Source organism: Musa acuminata, unplaced genomic scaffold, assembly GCF_036884655.1.
Source record: "Musa acuminata AAA Group cultivar baxijiao unplaced genomic scaffold, Cavendish_Baxijiao_AAA HiC_scaffold_1137, whole genome shotgun sequence".
Classification (NCBI taxonomy): Eukaryota; Viridiplantae; Streptophyta; class Magnoliopsida; order Zingiberales; family Musaceae; genus Musa; species Musa acuminata.
In genome coordinates, this window is record NW_027021349.1 from 3,596,289 (window position 1) to 3,623,899 (window position 27,611).

Sequence of the window (27,611 nt, forward strand, 5' to 3'; positions counted from 1 at the left end):
TTATTTTGTGCTTACTATAGAAATTAAAATATTGACTTGAAAAATTCATTACAATTATACAAATTGAATTAATTCATAGTTTAACAATACGAAGCTCATTATCATAGTTATCTATCATCCCATGTTTTTATTATATTTCTTTCTATGTAGTACAATCCTTGATATAATCTTCCTTTTAGTAGGATTATATAAGCTCAAATAACTTTTAGAACTCTACCTCTATCCTCGTAGCCATAACTTAAAAAATCTAAAAGACTTAACGAAATTAGATTCTTCTATATCTTTGGAATATAAGTCATATCCTTCAGAGTATGCACCACTCCATTGACCATTTTAGACAGCTTATCATTTAATGAATCAAAACAATCGTTCTAAATAGCAAACATGAGTAACACGAGCAGAATTTTAAAACTAACTCTTTTGAAAAGATGCATCATTATATTTGAAAATTATAAGAATATCTTTATCACCATCCATCATAAGAGAGCACTCGTTGACCTCTTATTTATGTTTCTTCTTTCTTCCAAGATAGTTCCGTCCGAAAATCCTCCTTATTGACCTCCATCTTTAGTAGCATGAAATACTAAAGTTTATTCAACTTGTTATAGAGTTTTTATATCAATCCCACATAATATCGTCTCCGTAGAGTTATCATTAGAGTCGAAAAGTGATGTAAGACGCAATAGTATCTTATCTTTTTTTATTAATCTTTATATCAATTTTCCTATTCAATATTCTTTTGAATGTGTTCAGATATTTTATCAAGTCTCTGTCTTCCTCTATCTTCAATCTCTATAACTTCCACTTATATATAATTTGTCAGTTAGGTTTTTTATTAGATAAGACTTTTCTAACTTATCTCAAATAACCATGTGGAGTTATCATCAATGACATTATTGATAATATTATCAATGTTGTCTTGAGCTCCTCCCAATCTTCATCGCTTATATTTTCTTGTTTGCTTGCCCATCTCTTCGATGTTCTTATTAGGTTTTGTTGAACAAAAAGATCTTTTATCCTTCTTTGTCAAAGAGTGAAACTATTTTTTCTATTAAATTTCTCTACAATAAAGCAAGCGGAAATAAGTGACGACATCCTTATTGAATCTCTAATCATCCGTTCTTTTGGACTCTGATATCATTTTATTGGGGAGGGAGAGGAGAATTCTAAAACCAAAAGAATGCCTAGGGATAAACAAGCTAAAAAGCATAGTAGAAAATCGATATAAGATTTAATATAGTTTAACAAATCTCATCTACACCTATCGAGAAAATCAAATTCTTTGTCATATGAGATCATTTATAAGGTATTGGTTATCCCTATTCAAATACGACTTTCATCGGTCATCTCTCGTATAAACATGAAGAACTATTAACCCTTTTTAGAAATCTTGAAGATTATTTTTATAAGTATCCAAAGTATCTTGTCTCTTCCTTTCATTAAAATCATTAGACTCAACTTATATTTATCGGAATAAACCCTAATTCACTAAAAATTCTTAATTTAATTAAAATTTAATTAATTAATTTAAATATAATTAAGACTCCAAAAAAATACTTAGCAACCCTAAGTACTACTTCTAATTATTTATACTTCGTTATTCACGAGTTTGCATTCGGTGCTGCTGCAATGGACATGTATGGGAAAACGTCTTCCAGGATCTACTGGGAAGAAGACGAGAGAGGTTCGCAGTCTCCGATACAGCACCACCATCACCAGCAATCCGTCAAAGGGCAGTCACCGGAGGCGGAGCTTCCCCGGGTCAGCCTGTCGCGGCTGTCGTCCGCCACGGTCTCCTCTGTCTCGCCGTTGAGCCCTGGCCCGGGATCCCCGTGGGCGTTATCCCCCATGCGCCGCTTCTCGTCCCCGTCTCCAACCCCGTCACTGATGTATCACTGTCTCGTCTCCCTGCAGCGCCATGACGGCAACGTCTACTGCGTCGCTGTCTCTGGCGGCACAATCTATACGGGCTCCGACAGCGACCGCGTGCGGGTGTGGAAACAGCCGGACTGTGTGGATCGGGGCAGCATCCAGACCGGCCACGGCCGGATCCGGTGCATCCTCGCTCACGGTTCCACCCTCGTCACCACCCACAAGGACCACCGGGTCCGTATCTGGGCTGTGCCCCCCGTCCCGGACCGACTGCGGTGCAAGAAGGTCGCCACCCTCCCGCCTAGGATCTCCAGCCTCTTCCCCTTCCGCAAGCACCGATACCAACGACACATCGACACCATCTCCTGCCTCGCCTTGCACCACGCCGAGGGCCTCCTCTACACCGGCTCCCTGGACCGGACGGTCAAGGCCTGGCGGCTGACGGAAAGGGCCTGCGTTGACTCCTTCGTGGCCCACGATGACCAAGTAAGCGACATTGTGGTCAACGAGCTCGACGGCTGCCTCTTCACCTCCTCCATCGACGGCTCCGTGAAACTGTGGAGGAGAGTGTTCGGGGACAGCTCCCACGCGCTGATGATGGTGCTGCGGTTCCAGCCCTCGCCAGTAAACGCCCTGGCGCTGAGCCACTCGAGAGACACTTGCTTCCTCTACTCCGGCTCGTCCGACGGCTACGTAAACATATGGGAGAAGGAGGCGGTGTCGGGGCGGTACAACCACGGCGGCTTCCTCCAGGGCCACCGCTACGCCGTGCTCAGCCTGGTGGCGGTCAACCGGGTACTGCTCAGCGGATCGGAGGATACGACGATAAGGGTGTGGAGGAGGGAGAGGGGGAGCGGGTTCCACAGGTGCCTGGCGGTGATGGAGGGGCACCGGGGACCGGTCCGGTGCCTGGCGGCGAGCGTGGAGGTGGAGGGGAAGGGAATCGGGATGGGACTGCTGGTGTACAGCGCTAGCCTTGACAGGGTGGTAAAGGCGTGGAGGATAAAGGTGCTGGCCGAGGACGACGACGACGAGGCGGTGGCCGCCGTCGCCAACGACGAATGCGGTGGCAGCGGTGTTGGGAAGGAGGCCGCGGCGGAATACGAGATGAATCCGGTGCTGTCACCGACGTGGGTGGAGTTGAAGCTGCAGAAGAGTTATCCCTTCTAATGGATGCGGATTTGTAATAAGCTAATATGGGTTTAATGCTGTGTCTCTTAGTGTACTGTTTAGGTCTCATGTTCAAGCATCTTTTATATCGTTTAATGTAGTAAATATAAATTAAATTAGGAAAAAAGAAATATATTGGTATTTGATAGGGAATAAAGTGATGAAAGCTTTGGTCGAAAGGCATTATGATAGATATATAAAAATACTTCGGATAAATAGAGGTGATGAATTTTTATGTAATAAGTTTAATTCTTTTTATGAAAAAATTATATTTATAGAAATTTGATCACATATATCATAACAAAACATATATCGAAGTAAAATGATTTATCTGAATATAAGAATCGAACTATTCAAATTAGTTTTCGGCAAAAGCAATTACAATAATAATATATTTGTTAAATACTTTATCAACAAAGGTTATTATGAATCGAACTCCTTTGGATACTTGATATGATATAAAGTCAAATGTAAGCTATCTAAGATTTTTTTATTTTATTATTTATGCTTTGATAAATACACCAAACCATCATAAAATTAATAAAAAATAAAAGATATATATTCCTTATAATCCAAAGCATATCGATTATATAATCCTATTAGCGACAAAGTTATTATTAATCAAAATATTATATTTGATGAAAAAATAAGTTGGAATTGGGAGATCAATGAAAATGAGACACAAATTCATATTCCAGCATAACTAGACACTCCACAAAATTAAGTGGCAGATCCTACTCCAATAAGTTCATCTTCAACCTCACTTAATAGTAATTCAAATTCATCAAATGATTCCTCGGATGAAACCCTTTAGAAAAATTTAGATCACTAATAGAAATTTATGATTCAATATTTGCTTTGTTTTTTTCAGATCTTATAAATTTTGAGAAAGAAATTAAAAAAAAGATGAATGGTGAAAAGCAATGAATCAGTACAAAATTTTCTTTCTAAGTGACTGAAATTGTTACTCAAATGAAATATTATGGTGAACATCTTTATGATCATATAATTGTTGTAAAAGTTTTGAGAAGTTTAACTTCAAAATTTGATCATGTTGTTGCCGCAATTGAAGAGCCAAAAGATTTATCTACTTTTTTATTTGATGAACTTGCTAGTCATAGGTGCCCTATAAGCAAATCACGTGAGTGATGGTATGTGTGACACGATATGCACTCTTTTTGTTTATTATTATTTAATAATTTTTGTTTAACTTTATGTTACTTGTTGCATATATTGTGATGTTCATTGATCTATGCAATATAAATCAAATCGTGATGTGATCATGATAATGAGACCAATTTTTCTTTAAACATATACCATAAATAATCTCGATCATAGGTTACTCGAGAGGGACATCGAGATAATCGAACAAACTGGTGTATTATATACCCATCCATATAATGGAGGCGATTAGTCTCATAGTTATTCGTGTGAGGATACTATGGATACAATATAGGTGCTCATTGAAGAATGAGTTCACTAATTGATCTGCTCATGGAATGCTAGATAGTTGATGATACCTCATTGTCAGACAATGATTCCATCATCCCAATTATGTATCTAGTCCTTATACTTAAGACACCAAGGATATATTGTATGAGTACTTCATTTTTTAATACCGGACTTATAGGTCAAGAAGTTACAAATCTAGCACAACTGGTCATCGAGAGTGGTAGCCAACCTTACGAGGGTGATTGAGTGTCAATAGAGGATCATTCACTCTTGGTGTCATGAGAGAAATATCTTATATGTTCTTGCTCAAGCAAATATTTGGCCAAGGTCATTCAAATTGAGAGAGAAAGAGTTCTTTAGGAGATTCCGATTAGAGCGAGACTCGAGTAGATTCCGTATAGGCCTGACAGTACCATGCTAGATATACGGTCTCTGGGATATTAGATGGATGAGAGACTATAGATATACGGTAACTAATGACAAATATGTCTAATAGATTGGATTCCCCTATATCATTTGCGAACTGCGATGTAGTGGCCTAGTACGTTCGTAGTCGATGAGTCGAGCAAATTATTATGAAGATAATAATTCACTAAGTGAGAAGGAATTCTGATAGGTATGACTCACGACCAACTTGATATTGGGCCTAGAGGGTCACACACATATGGTAGGTGTTGCGATGAGTAGAGGTTTGGATATGAGATATTTGTTGGAGCCAATTGTAGTGTTGTTCTAATATTCGTTTGAGTGACGCAGGGCTAACGTCGATCAGGAGAGGCAAATTGATTAAAGTAGGAGGAATCAGACATTCGACCATGTTGAATCTCATATTTTGATGATGAAACTAATTGATAATTGTTTATGATTTGATCTACGTTTAGAGTGACACAGGATGCTTCGATCAGGGAGAGACAATTAAAGCAGGAAGAATCATGTTGGGCTGGAGGAAAACATATCAGAAGATTAGACGTTGAGCCGAAAGATCGGTCGATGTATCGATAGAAGGCCTCGGGCCATGGATTTGGGCATCAGGCCAAGAAGAGCAGATATTGCGCCAAGGATATTGGAGTTGCGGAGTCAACTGACCGATTGGTCAATAGGCCGCAAGAGAGAATGATGCGCCGAAGAATCGGACGAAGCGTCGATGGACCAATGACATGCCGGACAACATGATTCAAGCTTAGTAATAATTGTCTAAATCAAAGTGTGTTTTTACATGTGTAAGATTAACTACAATAGCAAGGCATAAAGCAAAATGAAGTCCTGGAGTCAAGAACGCGATTTCGTTGAGAGTTCGAGAGTTCGTCGGAAGTCCAAACGTTCGTCAGAAGTTCTGCAGGAACCAGTCGAGAAGTCCAGGAGCTTGCCAAAGAAGCTTGGTGGAACTCGCCCAGAAGATCATCGTGAAGTCTAGGAGCTTGCCGAGAGTCCATTGGAACATTATCGAGAGATCGTCGGAAGTTCGCCGGAAGATCGCCGAAAGCTCACTGGAAGAAACCAAGACCCAGGGACTTGTTTAGCTTAAGTATATCTTAGATTTCGTAGAGAGGACGATGCACCAAAGAATCGGACGAAGCATCGAGAGACCAATGACATGCCGGACAACTTAATTAATACTTAGTATTAATTGTCTAGATCGAAGTTTGTTTTACATGTGCAGGATTCACTACGATGGAAGTAAGACATGCAGCAGGAGTTGCACTAGAGTTAAGACCCTGATCACGTTGGGGGTTCGAGAGTTCGACGGAAGTCCGAATGGTTGTCGGAGGTTCTGCGGGAACAAATCCGAGAAGTCCAAGAGCTTACGAAAGAAGCTCGTCGGAACTCGCCAAGTGGATTGTCGCAAGTCCAGGAGTTCGCCGGAAGTCCGCCGGAGCATCGCCGAGGGTTCGTCGGATGCTCGCCGGAAGTTCGTCGGAAGCTCGCCGAAAGAAGCGATTGACGCAACAGAGCAAGTTACAGTATTAATGTCTTAAATATCGTAGTTAGCATGTAGATTAAGTTAGGAATGGGAGGTGATCCCAATAACTTAATCTGGGGGCAATTGGGCCCTTGACATACCCAAATTGGGCCGAATGGATCAGCCCATTCGGACCCAGAATTCCTGGTCAGCGGTGGCACCGCCTAGGAGCTCAGTCTCCGAGCGAAGTCAGGCGGTGGTACCGCCCCTGTCAGGCAGTGGTACACCTGAGCTCGGTCTCCGAGCGAAGTTAGGCGATGGTACCACCCCTGTCAGGTGGTGGTATCGCTTGAGCTTAGTCTCCGAGCAATGCCAGGCGGTAGTACCGCCCAGTTATGGCGGTAGTACCGCCCAGTTATGGCGGTAGTACCGCTAGGACCCCGAAAATCCAAGAGATGACATTTTTGAGCTCCAAATTCAAACTAGTTTGGGCCTATATAAACCCCACCCTTTCCTGCATGAAAGGGCACCGAAATCTTGATCTTATTCTGAGAATTTTAAGAGCTCAAAAGTGTTGTAAAAGGCCAAAAGTTCTTCTCACTCTTTTCATCTAAGTTTTGATTATTCAAGAGAGGAGTGAAAATCTGTAAGTGTTGTCTCCTAAGCCCATCAATAGGAGTAAAGCTATAAAAGGGTGGTTGGCCTTCGCCTATTGAAGGAAGGCCTCTAGTGGACGTCGGTGACCTTATTGGAGGAGGAAGCCAAAAGTGGATATAGGTCAAGATTGATCGAACCACTCTAAATCTCGGTTTGCATTTACATTCTTCTCTATTTCTTAACTGCAAACAACCTCCATTGCTTTACATCATCTATGCTTCCGTTTGCTCTCAAGTTAAAGTTCTTTCCGAAACAGTTTTTGTATGAAAGTCTTTTAAATCGTCGAAAGTTTTCCACTGCACTAATTAACCCCCCCCCCTCTTAGTGCTTTTGATCCTACCAAGAAATTCATTCGTGGAACCGAAAATAATATCATCAACATAAATTTGAATAATAAGAAAATTATTTTTAAATTTTTTATAAACAATGTAGTATCTGTTGAATCTCGTATTTTGATGATGAAACCACTTGATATGTGTTTATAATTTAATCTACATTTTGAGTGACGCAGGATGCTTCGATCAGGATGAGACAATTAAAGCAGAAAAATCAGGTAACTCGATCGAAAATCAGGTAACTTGATGGGAAGAAGACGAGCTATGGTAGATGATGAAGCCTACTATGATCGAAACCCCCAACCCACTATAGTAGAGCTCTAAGCCCGCCACAAAATACACTCAGAAATATGAAAATAAGGTAACTCGACGCTAATGAAACAAAGCAACCAAATGACATGCCTTAAACCGGAAATGTCACACACTTGGACATAGGGAGCATTAATCCCTGACTGTGAAGCGCATCTCCCCCTTTTCTGGGAGCATTAATCCCTAATGGCGAAATACATCTTCCATTTCTGGTCGCTTGGTGTAGGTAACCACCGTCCTCTTTTCCTGCACATATGCCAACCTAAACAAACAACATCACACCACAGAAGATCATACTAACCAACCGACGCCTTCAGAGATCATACTAATCAACCCACGCCATAAGAGGTCGTACTGGGCGGTTATCCACATGAATGCACCATAGTGTTGAATCTCGGATTTTGATGCTGAAACCAATTGATAGTGTTTATGATTTGATCTACGTTTTTAGTGACGTGGGAAGCTTCGATCAAGGAGAGACAATTGAAACCCCCAACCCGCTATAGTAGATCTCTAAGCCCGCTACAAAATACACTCAGAAATATGAAAATCAGGTAACTCAACCCTAATGAAACAAAGCAACCAAATGACGTGTCTCAAACTGGAAATGTCACACACTCGGACATAGGGAGCATTAATCCCTGACTATGAAGTGGGAAGCTTCGATCAAGGAGAGACAATTGAAGCAGGAAGAATCATGTTGGGCGGGAGAAAAACATGTCAGAAGATTGGACGTCGAGCCGAAGGATCGATCGACGTATTGATAGAAGGCCTAGGGCCATGGGCTTGGGCATCGGGCCAAGAAGAGTAGAAATTGCTCTAAAGAAATCATTGCGGGGGTCAACTAGCCGATTAGGCAATAAGCCACAAGAGAGGACGATGCGCCGAAGAATCAAACGAGGCATCGATGAACTAATGATATAACGGACAACATTTGATTAGCTTAGTAATAATTGTCTAGATTGAAGTAGGCTTTGAGTGTGCAGCATTAACTATGATAGTGATTAAGGCATAAAGTAAAATGAAGTCCCGGAGTCAAGAATGAGATTTTGTTGGGAGTTCAAGAGTTCGTCGGAAATCCAAACATTCATCGGAAGTTCTACTAGAATTGACCGAGAAGTCTAGGAGCTTGCCAAAGAAGCTCATCGAAACTCGCCAAGAAGATCGTCGCGAAATCTAGGAGCTTGTCGGGAGTTCGCTGGAACATTGGCGAGAGATCATCGGAAGTTCGCCAGAAGATCGCCGGAAGAAACCTAGACTTATAGACTTATTTAGCTTATTAAATATCTTAAAATTCGTAGTTATACATAATTGGGTTGGAATTGAGCCAACTCAATTAGGGGCCAATTTGGCTAAGTTTGGGCTATGTTGAGCCAAGTGAAAGGCCCAAAACAGTGACCCAACAAGTGGCACCGTGGTGGCATAGTCTCCGAAACTGTGTCAAGCGGTGGTACCGCCCAGATATAGTCTTCCAAGCAATGGTACCGCCTAGTGTCAGTGCTGTAGGCGGTGGTACCGCTAGGACCCGGGAAACCCGAGATGAGACTCTTTTAGGCTCCAAGTTTGAATCCACTTGAGGCCTATAAATACCCCTCTCATCCCTGGTTAATAGACACAAGAATTAAGAGCAAAATAGAAGAAAAATGCTATTGTAATCTTGTGAGAAACTCCTCTCAAAGCTCTAAGTGTTGGTGTAGTTTGAGAGAGGAGTAAGGGGGTTTTAAAGGTTCTCTCTGAAACTTATTGAAAGGATAATCGAGTTGTAAGGATGGTTAATCTTTGCCCATTAAAGGAAGATCGTTAGTGGATGTCGATGGCCTCGATGGAAGAGGAATCAGTAGAGTGGATGTAGGTCATGACGACCGAACCACTATAAAATGGTTTGCATTTCTACTTGAGCAATTTACCTTTACTACAAACTCAATCTTTACTTGCCTATTGCTTTCACTACATATATAAATGAGATTTCAAGTTATTTTTTGATTCGGTTTTTAACGAATGAAGAGATTTTTTGAAACCAACGTGATTTTATCCGCTGCACTAATTCACACCCCCCCCCCCCCACCCCCCCCTTCCTCTTAGTGCCGACTCGTTCCTAACAGTTGGTATCAGAGCCATGTTATTTCTCATTTGGTTTAACACCCAAGAGAAATGGCTCTTTTTGGCTTTGAAGAGAGTTTTTCTATTTCATTCTCCCATATTCAATTGGACGGACTATACATATTGAAAACCTTAGGTGAGAGTTTTCTTAATTTCTTTATATTTTAATATATGGAATATCATTGAGAATAGTTTTCAAAAGACTTCTACTCTGAATAGAATGATTTGGAAAAGAAAACTTTTTCTTTAAATGCTAGAGCTATGAATGCTCTATTTTGTACCTTAGATAAAAATGAATTCAATTGGGTTTCTACTTGCGAAATGGCTTTTGATATTTGGTACACTCTTGAAATCACACATGAAGGTACTAGTAGAGTTAAAGACTCTGAAATAAATATTTATATTTTGAAGCATGATTTTAAACTATTTTGAATGAAGCCAAGCGAAACCATTGTTGACATATACACCTGTTTTACAGATGTCGTCAATGGCTTAAAAGCACTTGAAAAATATTTTTTTAATCTTGAACTTTTTAATAAAGTTTTACGATCTCTTTCTCAAAATTGGAATCCTAAAGTAACGGTCATTCAAGAGGCTAAGGATTTGAACTATTTTTAACTTGAAGAACTTATCGGGTCTTTAATCACCTATGAAATGAGTTGTATGGTACAAAATGAACATGAGAACAATCTTCCAAAGAACAAGAAGGATTTGGCACTTCGAACAATAGAATACCACTTGAGTGATGACTCAAGTGATGATCATGATGACCTTGAACTGTCACGCCCCTCTCGAATTTAATTCTCATTTAGGAGGTGTGAACCTAATTCAAGATTGATAATATTATAATTCAACAAACAATCCAGGATTCAATCACACATTTGAGGTCACTAAGAAAAACATTCAAGTCATTCACCTCTACAATCCATAATTCACAAAACCTATTCAGTTTATAATCATACATCATGTCACTAGATGATTCTTAAAATCCAAAAGCAACTTAACTAAACCATAACTATATCATAAATCCATAAGTGCGGAAATTAATGCAATCACAAAACCAACATGTATTACATGTTTATATCAGTATACAATTTAGACTTAACATTTCCAAAATCCTGACGTAAGAGGTACTTTTCAAATATTTACAAGATACATCAATCTAGATTTGTCATTGATATTTCATTACACCCAAAAAGAACTTATACAACATCAACCTATCAAGTACAAAATATTTACCCCAAAATCTTCTAGTCTTCCACTACCTCAACCCAATTTACACATTTTAGTGAGCGATAAGCTATCCTGAAAATTTTATATAGCAACGGGGTAAGCATATAAAGCTCAGCAAATGACTAACATATCCATAGCAAAAAGGACAGGTTTCAAACAAATAAGGTATCAAAATACAAAGCAAAGATACAAGATGAAACAGTAGCATGTTTTGTTTGAATGCAGAATTACAATATCGTATCGTTCGAAGCACGTTTTGTTCATACAATCGAGGAAAGGTAATTGGAGCATATCATTGGCAAAAGGAGCATATCGATGACATATGGTAGTTTTCAAGGTATAACAAAGACTTATAACATTTCGGAAACATATCAAAGAACAAAACATGAATAGAAGCTCAAATGTCACATGACGATGCATTCATTTCATTCTTATCCAAAGCATGCATAGAAACATAGCCAAAGCTTTAGATATCATATCAAACACATAGAAGGTGAAGTGGGATCATAACATAATATGGTCTATCCATTTCTGAATGACCACCAAACATAAGTCTCCCACGTTTGGGAGCTCCATCCACCTACTACTGAGTGAAGTCATAGGAGGCCGGCAGAGCATCGCGGGCTCTAAGCATAACTTCCTTTACCATTTCTAGCAAATGTTCACATTTATCCCACAAACACCAGAGTACAAAGGGATAGTATGAATAATGAAATTAACATATATTGGAAGCACATGTGGAACAACGAAATGTACATATGCCTTTCGAGTCAATACGATACAAATATAATCTTTCACAAATGTATTTAGAATTGAAAGAAAACAAAAGCAAGAGCATACAAGGATTTCAACAAACCATATATAGCTCCATTGAAATAAGAAAGTTAAATAAATTCAATGTCCAAAGAAATGAAACTGGAAGAGGCACATATCGAAAGCAAATGCGGAACAATGGGATGCATATGCCGAATCATTACGATGCAAACATGATCTTTAGATGATAGCTGCAGATGTATAAATAAATAAAGGATAAAAGTATACAGGAATTTAAGGTAATAATGTAAAGCTTAACTAAAGTAAAATTTTTTGCCGAAATCGATTTCCAAAGAGAAGAAACAAGGAAAGCCAAAATCGACCAAAGCTCGATTCTGGAAGAATTTGATAGGAACATTTTATGAACTATTTGGATAACCAATTATGCTCCAATTTATACAAAATAGGTGTCCTTAGAAAGATTTGTCAATCTAGTTTTAGGAAAATCAAGTTTTACAAGAATTTGAATTTACAACAGGGAGTTACAGATAATTTCATAGCAAAAGGTCTGAAAATATTAGCTCTATTTTACTGAGTCCATAGGGTCGATGAAAGCAGATGTTTCAGTTAGCAATTATACTCCAAAAATTTTAAATCAAGTATATACAGAAAGAATTTTGAGTCTAGCGTTGAATAAATAATACTTTGTATGAATCTGAGTTCACAGCAGAAAGTTATAAGTAGTTAAGCAACAAGAGGTCAAAAATTTTAGTCCCTGTTTTGTAGAATCTGTAGGGTTAATTTAAACAGAAGTCTTAGCAGGCATTTAAACTCCAAATCATTCCATCTTAGTATCAAAATAAAGATTTTTTTGTCTACTTTCAAATGGAATAGGTCTTGTCTAAATCAGAGTTTATTACAAAATGTTATGACTGAAACATTGCATAGAGATTAGATTATCGAAAAATTACATATTCATAGCTTTATATCAAAACGAAAGAATGTCTCGTTCTCCGTTGAAATCATTCAAATTTTGTAGAATAAAAATGAAAATAGAGATTAAGGTTACTGTGGGATAGGGTTAGAACACTTGCCTTACAATTATTTGAATCCCAAATGTGGGAAAATTGATGAAAAACCTCATGCTCTTCTTTTTCTTCTACTTCTTCTTCTTCTTCTTTTCTCAAACTCACGTTGGCTGTAACTCTTCAAGTTTGTTTTCTTTAACCTTTCATCTAATTATTTGGGTTTTGGCTAATGCAAAAGTTACAATGTGTCATGCATGCATGAAAGGGGCTAGGTGTCATCTTTAGAGCAAAGATAAGTGGCACCAACCTTAGGTTAGCTAGTAACACATGTCCACTATTTTTTTTTTAATTTAAATCTAAATCTTTCATAAATTATATCAAACTTCTAATATTTACTCTTAGGTCCCTAGCCATAAACTTTTAAAATAATATTATTTAATATAAAATAATGATTAAATAATCCTTATTTTTACAAACAAACCTTTTACTAAATTTTTAAAAATGGGGGATGTTACACTCTCCCCTCCTTAAAGAAAATTTAGTCCTCTAAATTTATCATACCTCATTCGACGAAAAGATGAGGATAAGATTTCATCATTTCTTTCTCAAGCTCTCAAGTTGTTTCCTTTCCAGAATGATATCTCCAAATCACTTTAACTAGAGGGATAACCCGATTCCTCAAGATCTTTTCTTTTTTTTATCAACAATCTGAGTGGGCTCTTCCACATAAGACAAGTCTTTATCAATCACCATCGACTCATACTTAATTATATGAGAGGGATCAGGTATATACTTTCTGATCATGGAAACATGAAATATATCATGGATATGGCACAATGATGGTGGCAAGGTAATCCTATAAGCGACAGAACCAACCCTCTCAAGAATCTCAAAATGTCCAATAAATCTTGGGCTTAACTTTCCTTTCTTCCCAAATCTTACAATGCCTTTAGAATGGTAGACCTTTAGGAATACAAAATCCCCGATTTGAAACTCAATATTTCGTCTTCTGTTATCAGCATAACTCTTTTGACGACTCTGAGCAGTCTTTAACCTTTTTCTTATAAGTTGAATTTTCTCAGTAGTCTCTTGTACTTTTTTTTTTTTGTGCTAATAACTTTCTATCGTCAATTTCTTCCCAACGTATAGGCGTCCTGCATTTTCGCCCAATTAAAGCTTCATAAGGAGCCATCTGAATACTTGAATGATAACTATTATTATAAGTGAACTCAATAAGAGAAATATCTTTATCCCATTTACCTTTCCAATCCATAACATAGGTTCGAAGCAAATCCTCAAGTGTTTGAATGGTTCTTTCCGATTGACCATCAGTTTGAGGGTGATAAGCAGTGCTAAACTTGACTTTAGTGCCAATAGATTCCTGTAACCTTCTCCAAAATATAGATATAAATCTGGAGTCTCTATCAGAGATGATCTCCTTTGGAACACCATGAAATCTTACTATTTCATTGATATATAAATCTGCAAGCCTATCAAGAGAATAAGTCATATTGATTGGTAGAAAATGTGCAGATTTCGTTAACCTATCAATGATAACCCAAATAGCATCATACTTTTTAGAATTTCAGGGTAGTCCTAAAATAAAGTCCATGGTAATACATTCCTATTTCCATTCAGGAATATCTAAAGGTTGCAATAAACCTCCAGGTCTTTGGTGTTCTACTTTGATTTGCTGACAAGTCAAATATTTTGAAACATATATTGCAATCTCCTTCTCCATGCCTTCCCACCAATAATGACTTTAGAGATCTCTATACATCTTAGTACTACTAGGATGCATGGTGTACTTTGAATTATGACCTTCCCTAAGGATTTTGATTTTTTGATATCTGAGTCATTTGGAACACATATTCTATCCCCAAATCTCAATAGGCCATCCTCTGAAACTCGAAAATTCAGTTTCAATCCCTTTTCTACTTCATTCCTTAAGCAGATCAAGCGTCGATCTCATAGTTATCCTTCTTTAATTTGTTGAATGAGATCATATTGCACTTGGATGGAGGCCATTAATATCATTGTGTCTTGCCCTTTTCTCATAACATTCAAATCATAATTCTCTTCTAATAACTTCCATTGCTTCAAAACCAAAGTCGTCATAAAATTTATAGATTTTCTACTAAGGGCATCTACTACAATATTAGCTTTACCCGGGTGATAACGAATGGTACAATCATAATCCTTTAGAAGTTCTATCCATCTCCGCTGCCTCATGTTTAACTCTTTTTGAGTAAAAATATACTTTAAACTCTTATGATCAGTAAAAATTTCAAATGTTCGCCCATACAAGTAATGCCTCCAAATCTTTAGAGCAAACACAATTGCTGCCAATTCCAAATCATGAGTTGGATAATTCAGTTCATAACTCTTTAGTTGTCTAGAAGCATAAGCAATCACTTTCCCTTCTTGCATCAAAACACATCCAAGGCCCTTTCTTGAGGCATCAATATAAACCATAAATCCCTCATCACCACTTAGAATAGTGAGAATAGGGGCACTAGTCAATCTCCTTTTTAACTCTTGAAAACTTTGCTCATAATCATCACCTCATACAAATTTCATATTCTTTTGAGTGAGTTTGGTGAGAGGTTTAGCGATTCGAGAAAATCCCTCCAGAAATCTCCTGTAATAACCTACCATGCCCAAGAAGCTTCGAATTCTGTCAGGTTTGTTGGTACTTCCCACTTAACCACAGCTTCCACTTTCTTTCGATCAACAGATATACCCTTCCATGAAATCACATGGCCTAAGAAAGCAATTTCATTCAACCAAAAGTCACATTTGCTGATGTTTGCATACAACTTCTTTTCTCTTAGTATGGATAATATATTTCTCAAGTGTTCCTCATGCTCCTGATTACTCCTTGAATATACTAATATGTCATCAATGAATACAATCACACAATTGTCCAAGAATGGCTGTAATATTCTATTTATCAGTTCCATAAAAGCTGCAGGGGCATTAGTTAAACCAAAAGGCATCGCTAAGAATTCATAGTGACCATATCGAGTTCTAAAAGTTGTTTTGGAATATCCTCCTTCATAATCTTCAACTGATAGTAACCTGACCTTAAATCAATCTTTGAGAATACTTATGCACCTTGCAATTGATCAAACAAATCATCAATTCTGGGTAGGGGATACTTTTTTTTTATGGTCACCTGATTCAATTGTCTATAATCAATACAAAGCCTTAACGTTCCATCCTTCTTCTTAACTAATAGCACCGGAGCACCCCATGGTGAAACACTGGGTCGAATGAAACGCTTATCTAATAGTTCTTGTAGTTGCTTTTTCAATTCCTCTAGCTCGAGTGGTGCCATTCTGTAAGGAGGCTTAGATATTGGGGTTATCATAGAGACCAAATTAATAGTAAATTCACCCTCTCTATCTGGAGATAAACCAGGTAAGTCATCTGGAAATACATCAGGGAACTTTTTGACCACTGTAATTTCATTTAGGTGAGTTTCTTAATTTGAATGCTCCTTTACACACACCATATAACAAAAACAACCCTTCTGCATAAAACAATAAGCTTGAAGTGCTGATATCAAGCAAGGAGGCAAATCATGCCTAATACCCTCAAAGTAAAATATAGGCTGATCTGGTATACAGAAAGTAATTATTTTTGTATAGCAATCAACACTAGCATGATAGGAAGATAGCCAATCCATGCCAAGTATAATATCAAAACTCCAAATATCTAGGAGAACCAAATCAGCAAGAAGTTCGTGTTCTCCAATAGAAATCAAACAAGATGACCAGATCGAGTTTGTTATCAAACAATCCCCAATAGCTATATTTACATATAGCATATAATCCAGTGGTTCAAGTTGAATGCCTATGTGATGAGCAAAATATTACGAATCAAATCATAGATAAGATACATTGTCAAACAAATATTTGCATTCTTTCATAAACATGAATAGTACCTTCGACCACTAATTCAAAAGCTTTATAATCATATTTTATGATAACATACACTCTGACATGGGCTGATGATTTATGAGGCAGTGATTCTTTCTTCTTGTCCAAAGGGCAGTCTTTTATTTTATGATCCAAATTTTCATAAGCAAAATAAGCTCCAGTCACCTACAAATACAAACTTATTTCATAATTTAACTCGCATCATACATAGGATTGAATCTTTTGTTGTGACTTCCCTTTTCAAATCGATGATGTCTTGACCCACTTATTATCACATTCAGATTCATTTCTAATCTTTTTTTTTTTGTAAACTTGTCCTTTCTATTCCTGTCCTTGATCTCCAGAAATTCTTTTGATCATCAGAACAATTTCATACATCAAATATCTTCTCCAATCACATCATCTATTTTTCTGCTACTAATGTATTAGGTTCTCCATGCTTCTACTGCGCTACTCAGATTTAATATCCTCGATCAACCCTTTTATCGCACTTAATTAATCAAAAGCAAATGAAGTAGGAGGACTAAATGTCCTCGTAATCTTAGATTCCAAAAATGCATCAAAAAAATTTTCACAAATCACTATAATTCACTAGACCTCAATATATTTTGCACGTCAATATATCAAATATTTCAGTGATCCTCAAACCATGCTCTGATACCACTCTGTCACGCCCCTCTCGAATTTAATTCTCATTTAGGAGGTGTGAACCTAATTCAAGATTGATAATACTATAATTCAACAAATAATCCAGGATCCAATCACACATTTGAGGTCACTAAGAAAAACATTCAAGTCATTCACCTCTACAATCCACAATTCACAAAACCTGTGCAGTTTATAATCATACATCATGTCACTAGATGATTCTTAAAATCCAAAAGCAACTTAACTAAACCATAGCTATATCATAAATCCATAAGCGCGGCAACTAATGCAATCATAAAACCAACATGTACGACATGTTTATATCAGTACACAATTTAGACTTAACATTTCCAAAATCCTGACGTAAGAGGTACTTTTCAAATATTTACAAGATACATCAATCTAGATTTGTCATTGATATTTCATTACACCCAAAAAGAACTTATACAACATCAACCTATCGAGTACAAAATATTTGCCCTAAAATCTTCTAGTCTTCCACTACCTCAACCCAATTTACACATTTTAGTGAGCGATAAGCTATCCTGAAAATTTTATATAGCAACGGGGTGAGCATATAAAGCTCAGCAAATAACTAACATATCCATAGCAAAAAGGACAGGTTTCAAACAAATAAGGTATCAAAATACAAAGCAAAGATACAAGATGAAACAGTAGCATGTTTTGTTTGAATGCAGAATTACAATATCGTATCGTTCGAAGCACGTTTTGTTCATACAATCGAGGAAAGTTAATTGGAGCATATCATTGGCAAAAGGAGCATATCGATGACATATGGTAGTTTTCAAGGTATAACAAAGACTTATAACATTTCGGAAACATATCAAAGAACAAAACATGAATAGAAGCTCAAATGTCACATGACGATGCATTCATTTCATTCTTATCCAAAGCATGCATAGAAACATAGCCAAAGCTTTAGATATCATATCAAACACATAGAAGGTGAAGTGGGATCATAACATAATATGGTCTATCCATTTCTGAATGACCACCAAACATAAGTCTCCCACGTTTGGGAGCTCCATCCAACCACGTCTGAGTGAAGTCATAGGAGGCCGGCAGAGCATCGCGGGCTCTAAGCATAACTTCCTTTACCATTTCTGGCAAAAGTTTACATTTATCCCACAAACACCAGAGTACAAAGGGACAGTATGAATAATGAAATTAACATATATTGGAAGCACATGCGGAACAACGAAATGTACATATGCCTTTCGAGTCAATACGATACAAATATAATCTTTCACAAATGTATTTAGATTTGAAAGGAAATAAAAGCAAGAGTATACAAGGATTTCAACAAACCATATATAGCTCAATTGAAATAAGAAAGTTAGATAAATTCAATGTCCAAAGAAATGAAATTGGAAGAGGCACATATCGAAAGCAAATGCGGAACAATGGGATGCATGTGCCGAATCATTACGATGCAAACATGATCTTTAGATGATAGCTGCAGATGTACAAATAAATAAAGGACAAAAGTATATAGGAATTTAAGGTAATAATGTAAAGCTTAACTGAAGTAAGATTTTTTGCCGAAATCAATTTCCAAAGAGAAGAAACAAGGAAAGCCAAAATTGACCAAAGCTCAATTCTGGAAGAATTTGATAGGAACATTTTATGAACTATTTGGATAACCAATTATGCTCCAATTTATACAAAATAGGTGTCCTTAGAAAGATTTGTCAATCTAGTTTTAGGAAAATCAAGTTTTACAAGAATTTGAATTTACAACAGGGAGTTACAGATAATTTCGTAGCAAAAGGTCTGAAAATATTAGCTCTATTTTACTGAGTCCATAGGGTCGATGAAAGCAGATGTTTCAGTTAACAACTATACTCCAAAAATTTTAAATCAGGTATATACAGAAAGAATTTTGAGTCTAGCGTTGAATAAATAATACTTTGTATGAATCTGAGTTCACAGAAGAAAGTTATAAGTAGTTAAGCAACAAGAGGTCAGAAATTTTAGTCCCTGTTTTGTAGAATCTGTAGGGTTAATTTAAACAGAAGTCTTAGTAGGCATTTAAACTCCAAATCATTCGATCTTTGTATCAAAATAAAGAATTTTTTGTCTACTTTCAAATGGAATAGGTCTTGTCTAAATCAGAGTTTATTACAAAATTTTATGACTGAAACATTGCATAGAGATTAGATTATCGAAAAATTACATATTCATAGCTTTATATCAAAACGAAAGAATGTCTGGTTCTCCGTTGAAATCATTCAAATTTTGTAGAATAAAAATGAAAATAGAGATTAAGGTTACTGTGGGATGGGGTTAGAACACTTGCCTTACAATTATTTGAATCCCAAATGTGGGAAAATTGATGAAAAACCTCATGCTCTTCTTTTTCTTCTTCTTCTTCTTCTTCTTCTTTTCTCAAACTCACGTTGGCTGTAACTCTTTAAGTTTATTTTCTTTAACCTTTTATCTAATTATTTGGGTTTTGTCTAATGCAAAAGTTACAATGTATCAAGCATGCATGAAAGGGGCTAGGTGTCATCTTTAGAGCAAAGATAAGTGGCACCAACCTTAGGTTAGCTAGTAACACATGTCCACTATTTTTTTTTTAATTTAAATCTGAATCTTTCATAAATTATATCAAACTTCTAATATTTACTCTTAGGTCCCTAGCCATAAACTTTTAAAATAATATTATTTAATATAAAATAATTATTAAATAATCCTTATTTTTACAAATAAACCTTTTACTAAATTTTTAAAAATGTGGGATGTTACACTCTCCCCTCCTTAAAGAAAATTTAGTTCTCTAAATTTATCATACCTCATTCGACGAAAAGATGAGGATAAGATTTCATCATTTCTTTCTCAAGCTCCCAAGTTGTTTCCTTTCCAGAATGATATCTCCAAATCACTTTAACTAGAGGGATAACCCGATTCCTCAAGATCTTTTTTTTTTTTATTAACAATCTGAGTGAGCTCTTCCACATAAGACAAGTCTTTATCAATCACCATAGGCTCATACTTAATGATATAAGAGAGATCAGGTATATATTTTCTGATCATTGAAACATGAAATATATCATGGATATGGCACAATGATGGTGGCAAGGTAATCCTATAAGCGACAGAACCAACCCTCTCAAGAATCTCAAAAGGTCCAATAAATCTTGGGCTTAACTTTCCTTTCTTCCCAAATCTTACAATGCCTTTAGAATGGTAGACCTTTAGGAATACAAAATCCCCGATTTGAAACTCAATATTTCGTCTTCTGTTATCAGCATAACTCTTTTGACGATTCTGAGCAGTCTTTAACCTTTTTCTTATAAGTTGAATTTTCTCAGTAGTCTCTTGTACTTTTTTTTTTTGTGCTAATAACTTTCTATCGTCAATTTCTTCCCAACGTATAGGCGTCCTGCACTTTCGCCCAATTAAAGCTTCATAAGGAGCCATCTGAATACTTGAATGATAACTATTATTGTACGTGAGCTCAATAAGAGAAATATCTTTATCCCATTTACCTTTCCAATCCATAACATAGGTTCGAAGCAAATCCTCAAGTGTTTGAATGGTTCTTTCTGATTGACCATCAGTTTGAGGGTGATAAGCAGTGCTAAACTTGACTTTAGTGCCAATAGATTCCTATAACCTTCTCCAAAATCTAGATAGAAATCTGGAGTCTCTATCAGAGATGATCTCCTTTGGAACACCATGAAATCTTACTATTTTATTGATATATAAATCTGCAAGCCTATCAAGAAAATAAGTCATATTGATTGGTAGAAAATGTGCAGATTTCGTTAACCTATCAATGATAACCCAAATAGCATTATACTTTTTAGAATTTCAGGGTAGTCCTGAAATAAAGTCCATGGTAATACATTCCTATTTCCATTCAGGAATATCTAAAGGTTGCAATAAACCTCCAGGTCTTTGGTGTTCTACTTTGATTTGCTGACAAATCAAATACTTTGAAACATATATTGCAATCTCCTTCTCCATGCCTTCCCACCAATAATGACTTTAGAGATCTCTATACATCTTAGTACTACTAGGATGCATGGTGTACTTTGAAATATGACCTTCCCTAAGGATTTTGATTTTTTGATATCTGAGTCATTTGGAACACATATTCTATCCCCAAATCTCAATAGGCCATCCTCTGAAACTCGAAAATTCAGTTTCAATCCCTTTTCTACTTCATTCCTTAAGCAGATCAAGCGTCGATCTCATAGTTATCCTTCTTTAATTTGTTGAATTAGATCATATTGCACTTGGATGGAGGCCATTAATATCATTGTGTCTTGCCCTTTTCTCATAACATTCAAATCATAATTCTCTTCTAATAACTTCCATTGCTTCACAACCAAAGTCGTCATAAAACTTGTAGATTTTCTACTAAGGGCATCTGCTACAATATTAGCTTTACCCGGGTGATAACGAATGGTACAATCATAATCCTTTAGAAGTTCTATCCATCTCCGCTGCCTCATGTTTAACTCTTTTTGAGTAAAAATATACTTTAAACTCTTATGATCAGTAAAAATTTCAAATGTTCACCCATACAAGTAATGCCTCCAAATCTTTAGAGCAAAAACAATTGCTGCCAATTCCAAATCATGAGTTGGATAATTCAGTTCATAACTCTTTAGTTGTCTAGAAGCATAAGCAATCACTTTCCCTTCTTGCATCAAAACATATCCAAGGCCCTTTCTTGAGGCATCAATATAAACCATAAATCCCTCATCACTATTTAGAATAGTGAGAATAGGGGCACTAGTCAATCTCCTTTTTAACTCTTGAAAACTTTGCTCATAATCATCACCTCATACAAATTTCATATTCTTTTGAGTGAGTTTGGCGAGAGGTTGAGCGATTCGAGAAAATCCCTCCAGAAATCTCCTGTAATAACCTACCATGCCCAAGAAGCTTCGAACTTCTATCAGGTTTGTTGGTACTTCCCACTTAACCACAGCTTCCACTTTCTTTGGATCAACAGATATACCCTTCCATGAAATCACATGGCCTAAGAAAGCAATTTCATTCAACCAAAATTCACATTTGCTGAAGTTTGCATACAACTTCTTTTCTCTTAGTATGGATAATATATTTCTCAAGTGTTCCTCATGCTCCTGATTACTCCTTGAATATACTAATATGTCATCAATGAATACAATCACACAATTGTCCAAGAATGGCTGAAACATTCTATTCATCAGTTCCATAAAAGCTGCAGGGGCATTAGTTAAACCAAAAGGCATCACTAAGAATTCATAGTGACCATATCGAGTTCTAAAAGCTGTTTTGGAATATCCTCCTTCATAATCTTCAACTGATAGTAACCTAACCTTAAATCAATCTTTGAGAATACTTATGCACCTTGCAATTGATCAAACAAATCATCAATTCTGGGTAGGGGATACTTTTTTTTTATGGTCACCTGATTCAATTGTCTATAATCAATACAAAGCCTTAACGTTCCATCCTTCTTCTTAACTAATAGCACCGGAGCACCCCATGGTGAAACACTGGGTCGAATGAAACGCTTATCTAATAGTTCTTGTAGTTGCTTTTTCAATTCCTCTAGCTCGAGTGGTGCCATTCTGTAAGGAGGCTTAGATATTGGGGTTATCTCAGAGACCAAATCAATAGTAAATTCACCCTCTCTATCTGGAGATAAACCAGGCAAGTCATCTGGAAATACATCAGGGAACTTTTTGACCACTGTAATTTTATTTAGGTGAGTTTCTTAATTTGAATGCTCCTTTACACACACCATATAACAAAAACAACCCTTCTGCATAAAACGATAAGCTTGAAGTGCTGATAGCAAGCAAGGAGGCAAATCATGCCTAATACACTCAAAGTAAAATATAGGCTGATCTGGTATGCAGAAAGTAATTATTTTTGTATAGCAATCAACACTAGCATGATAGGAAGATAGCCAATTCATGCCAAGTATAATATCAAAACTCCAAATATCTAGGAGAACCAAATCAGCAAGAAGTTCGTGTTCTCCAATAGAAATCAAACAAGATGACCAGATCGAGTTTGTTATCAAACAATCCCCAATAGCTGTATTTACATATAGCATATAATCCAGTGGTTCAGGTTGAATGCCCATGTGATGAGCAAAATATTACGAATCAAATCATAGATAAGACACATGGTCAAACAAATATTTGCATTCTTTCAGAAACATGAATTGTACCTTCGACCACTAATTCAAAAGCTTTATAATCATATTCCATGATAACATACACACTGACATGGGCTGATGATTTATGAGGCAGTGATTCTTTCTTCTTGTCCAAAGGGCAGTCTTTTATTTTATGATCCAAATTTTCATAAGCAAAATAAGCTCCTGTCACCTATAAATACAAACTTATTTCATAATTTAACTCGCATCATACATAGGATTGAATCTTTTGTGGTGACTTCCCTTTTCAAATCGATGATGTCTTGACCCTCTTATTATCACATTCAGATTCATTTCTAATCTTTTTTTTTTTTTGTAAACTTGTCCTTTCTATTCCTGTCCTTGATCTCTAGAAATTCTTTTGATCATCAGAACAATTTCATACATCAAATATCTTCTCCAATTTCTTAAAATCCAAAAGCAACTTAACTAAACCATAACTATATCATAAATCCATAAGCGCTGCAACTAATGCAATCATAAAACCAACATGTACGACATGTTTATATCAGTACATAGTTTAGACTTAACATTTCCAAAATCCTGACGTAAGAGGTACTTTTCAAATATTTACAAGATACATCAATCTAGATTTGTTATTGATATTTCATTACACCCAAAAAGAACTTATACAACTTCAACCTATCAAGTACAAAATATTTGCCCCAAAATCTTCTAGTCTTCCACTACCTCAACCCAATTTACACATTTTAGTGAGCGATAAGCTATCTTAAAAAATTTATATAGCAACGGGGTGAGCATATAAAGCTCAGCAAATGACTAACATATCCATAGCAAAGATGACAGGTTTCAAACAAATAAGGCATCAAAATACAAAGCAGAGATACAAGATGAAATAGTAGCATGTTTTGTTTGAATGCAGAATTACAATGTCGTATCGTTCGAAGCACATTTTGTTCATACAATCAAGGAAAGGTAATTGGAGCATATCATTGGCATAAGGAGCATATCAATGACATATGATAGTTTTCAAGGTATAACAAAGACTTATAACATTTCGGAAACATATCAAAGAATAAAACATAAATAGAAGCTCAAATGTCACATGACGATGCATTCATTTCATTCTTATCCAAAGCATGCATAGAAACATAGCCAAAGCTTTGGATATCATATCAAACACATAGAAGGTGAAGTGGGATCATAACATAATATGGTCCATCAATTTTTGAATGACCACCAAATATAAGTCTCCCACGTCTGGGAGCTCCATCCACCCACGTCTGAGTGAAGTCATAGGGGGCCGGAAGAGCATCGCGGGCTCTAAGCATAACTCCCTTTATCATTTCTGGCAAAGGTTCACATTTATCCCACAAACACCAGAGTACAAAGGGACAGTATGAATAATGAAATTAGCATATATTGGAAGTACATGCGGAATAATGAAATTAGCATGAATAATGCCTTTCGAGTCAATACGATACAAACATAATCTTTCACAAATGTATTTAGATTTGAAAGGAAATAAAAGCAAGAGCATACAAGGATTTCAAGAAACCATATATAGCTCAATTGAAATAAGAAAGTTAGATAAATTCAATGTCCAAAGAAATAAAACTGGAAGAGGCACATATCGAAAGCAAATGCGGAACAATGGGATGCATTTGCCGAATCAATACAATGCAAACATGATCTTTAGATGATAGCTGCAGATGTACAAATAAATAAAGGACAAAAGTATACAGGAATTTAAGGTAATAATGTAAAGCTTAACTGAAGTAAGAGTTTTTGCCGAAATCGATTTCCAAAGAGAAGAAACAAGGAAAGCCGAAATCGACCAAAGCTCGATTCTGGTAGAATTTGATAGGAACATTATATGAACTATTTGGATAACCAATTATGCTCCAATTTATACAAATATGTGTCCTTGGAAAGCTTTGTCAATCTAGTTTTAGACAAATCAAGTTTTACAAGAATTAGAATTTACAATAGGGAGTTACAGATAATTTTGTAGCGAATGGTCTGAAAATATTAGCTCTATTTTACTAAGTCCATAGGGTCAATGAAAGCAGATGTTTCAGTTAGCAATTGTACTCCAAAATTTTCAAATCAGGTATATACAGAAAGCATTTTGAGTCTAGCTTCGAATAAATCATACTTTGTATGAATATGATTCATAGCAGAAAGTTATAAGTAGTTAAGTAACAAGAGGTCAGAAATTTCAGTCCCTATTTTGCAGAATCTGTAAGGTTAATTTAAACAGAAGTCTTAGTAGGCATTTAAACTCCAAATCATTCGATCTTAGTATCAAAATAAAGATATTTTTGTCTACTTTCAAATGGAATAGGTCTTGTCTAAATCAAAGTTTATCACAAAATGTTATGACCGAAACATTGCATAGAGATCAGATTACCGAAAAATTACAGATTCATAGCTTTATATCAAAACGAAAGAAGGTCTGGTTCTCCGTTGAAATCTTTCAAATTTTGTAGAATAAAAACGGAAACAAAGATTAAGGTTACTGTGGGATAGGGTTAGAACACTTGACTTACAATTATTTGAATCCCAAATGTGGGAAAATTGATGAAAAACCTCAAGCTCTTCTTCTTCTTCTTCTTCTTCTTCTTCTTCTTCTTTTCTCAAACTCACGTTGGCTGCAACTCTTCAGGTTTATTTTCTTTAACCTTTCATCTAATTATTTGGGTTTTGGCTAATGCAAAAGTTGTAAGTTGTCATGCATGCATGAAAGGGGCTAAGTGTCATCTTTAGAGCAAAAATAAGTGGCACCAACCTTAGGTTAGCTAGTGACACATGTCCACTATTTTTTTTTAACTTAAATCTGAATCTTTCATAAATTATATCAAACTTCTAATATTTACTCTTAGGTCCCTAGCCATAAATTTTTAATATAATATCATTTAATATAAAATAATTATTAAATAATCTTTATTTTTACAAACAAACCTTTTACTAAATTTTTAAAAATGGGGGATGTTACATGAACTCCTCCCAATAAAGCTTAAAAAATTCTTAAAATAATAATCAAATAACAAAAATGAACCTAAAAAGAAGAAGCTACAAAAGACGAAGAAAACATTTAAGGTGGCTTAAGACGAATCAAGTTCATCCGAAGATGAAGAACAAACCGACAAAGGCGAGGTGGCAAACTACGCCTTAACGACTTTCGATGATGAGATAACCAAAACCCCCTTAGTTTATTTTGAAATTACTTGATGCATTTTATATATTGTTTTTAAAATAGTATATAAAATATAAAATATAAATAAATAAATAAAAAGGGATCATGCTTTTTTTTTCTAGCTAATTTTGAATATGATAATGACAATTGCATGTTTTATGAAAATTCAACAAAATGTTAGATTTAAATCTAATGATTAATCCTATGTATGTTTTTTAAGAAAAAAAAATGTGTATCTAAATTGATGATATTTTATTTTGATTGAAAATATTTTATGAAATCATGTTTGATGATATCTTGCTTAATGAGTTTATAATTTGAAATTGTGCATGTCATACCTTGAAAACTTGAAACCATGTTTTGATGTCATGCCCAAAGTAGTGATGCATAATGATCATGCTTAATAAGTTTATATTTCGAAATTATGAATGATGATTTTTGTGATTCATTGCTTATTGATCTTTGTCTCAATGAAAGTTATTTTTTTGGTCTTAAACAATGATGCGTATTTTTATTATGCTTTTGTATATTATATAAAAGCATTTATTATGCTTTTTTTGCATAATATACATAGATTTATGAATCTATGTATATTATGCTTTTGTGAATCTCGTGGACTATGAAAATAAATTTGAATGGGTTTTATCGTAATCATTATCTTGATTTTTTGAGACTTAAAACTTGAGATTTCTTATGCACGAATCAAGATATTATATCATTTGATCTCGTGTGTTTCTTTTTGCCATTTATAAAAAAAGAGATTGTTGAATCTCGTATTTTGATAATGAAATCAATTGATAAGTGTTTATGATTTGATCTGCGTTTTGAGTGACGCAGGATGCTTCGATCAGTGAGAGACA

At 35.9% G+C, this 27,611-nt stretch overlaps 1 protein-coding gene across 1 annotated transcript; it reads left to right on the forward strand.

The window, feature by feature from the left end:
* The first annotated feature begins 1,630 nt into the window (after nt 1-1,630).
* On the forward strand, nt 1,631-3,097 carry LOC103999702 (protein JINGUBANG-like). The gene has a single exon (XM_009421522.3). The coding sequence runs from the start codon at nt 1,636-1,638 to the stop codon at nt 3,040-3,042; it is 1,407 nt and encodes a 468-aa protein (XP_009419797.3). The 5' UTR covers nt 1,631-1,635; the 3' UTR covers nt 3,043-3,097.
* The last annotated feature ends 24,514 nt before the right edge of the window (nt 3,098-27,611 follow it).

What these genes read in the sequence shown, in the direction of transcription:
- LOC103999702 (XM_009421522.3), top strand. Translation starts at nt 1,636, where the DNA reads ATGTATGGGAAAACGTCTTCCAGGATCTACTGGGAAGAAGACGAGAGA.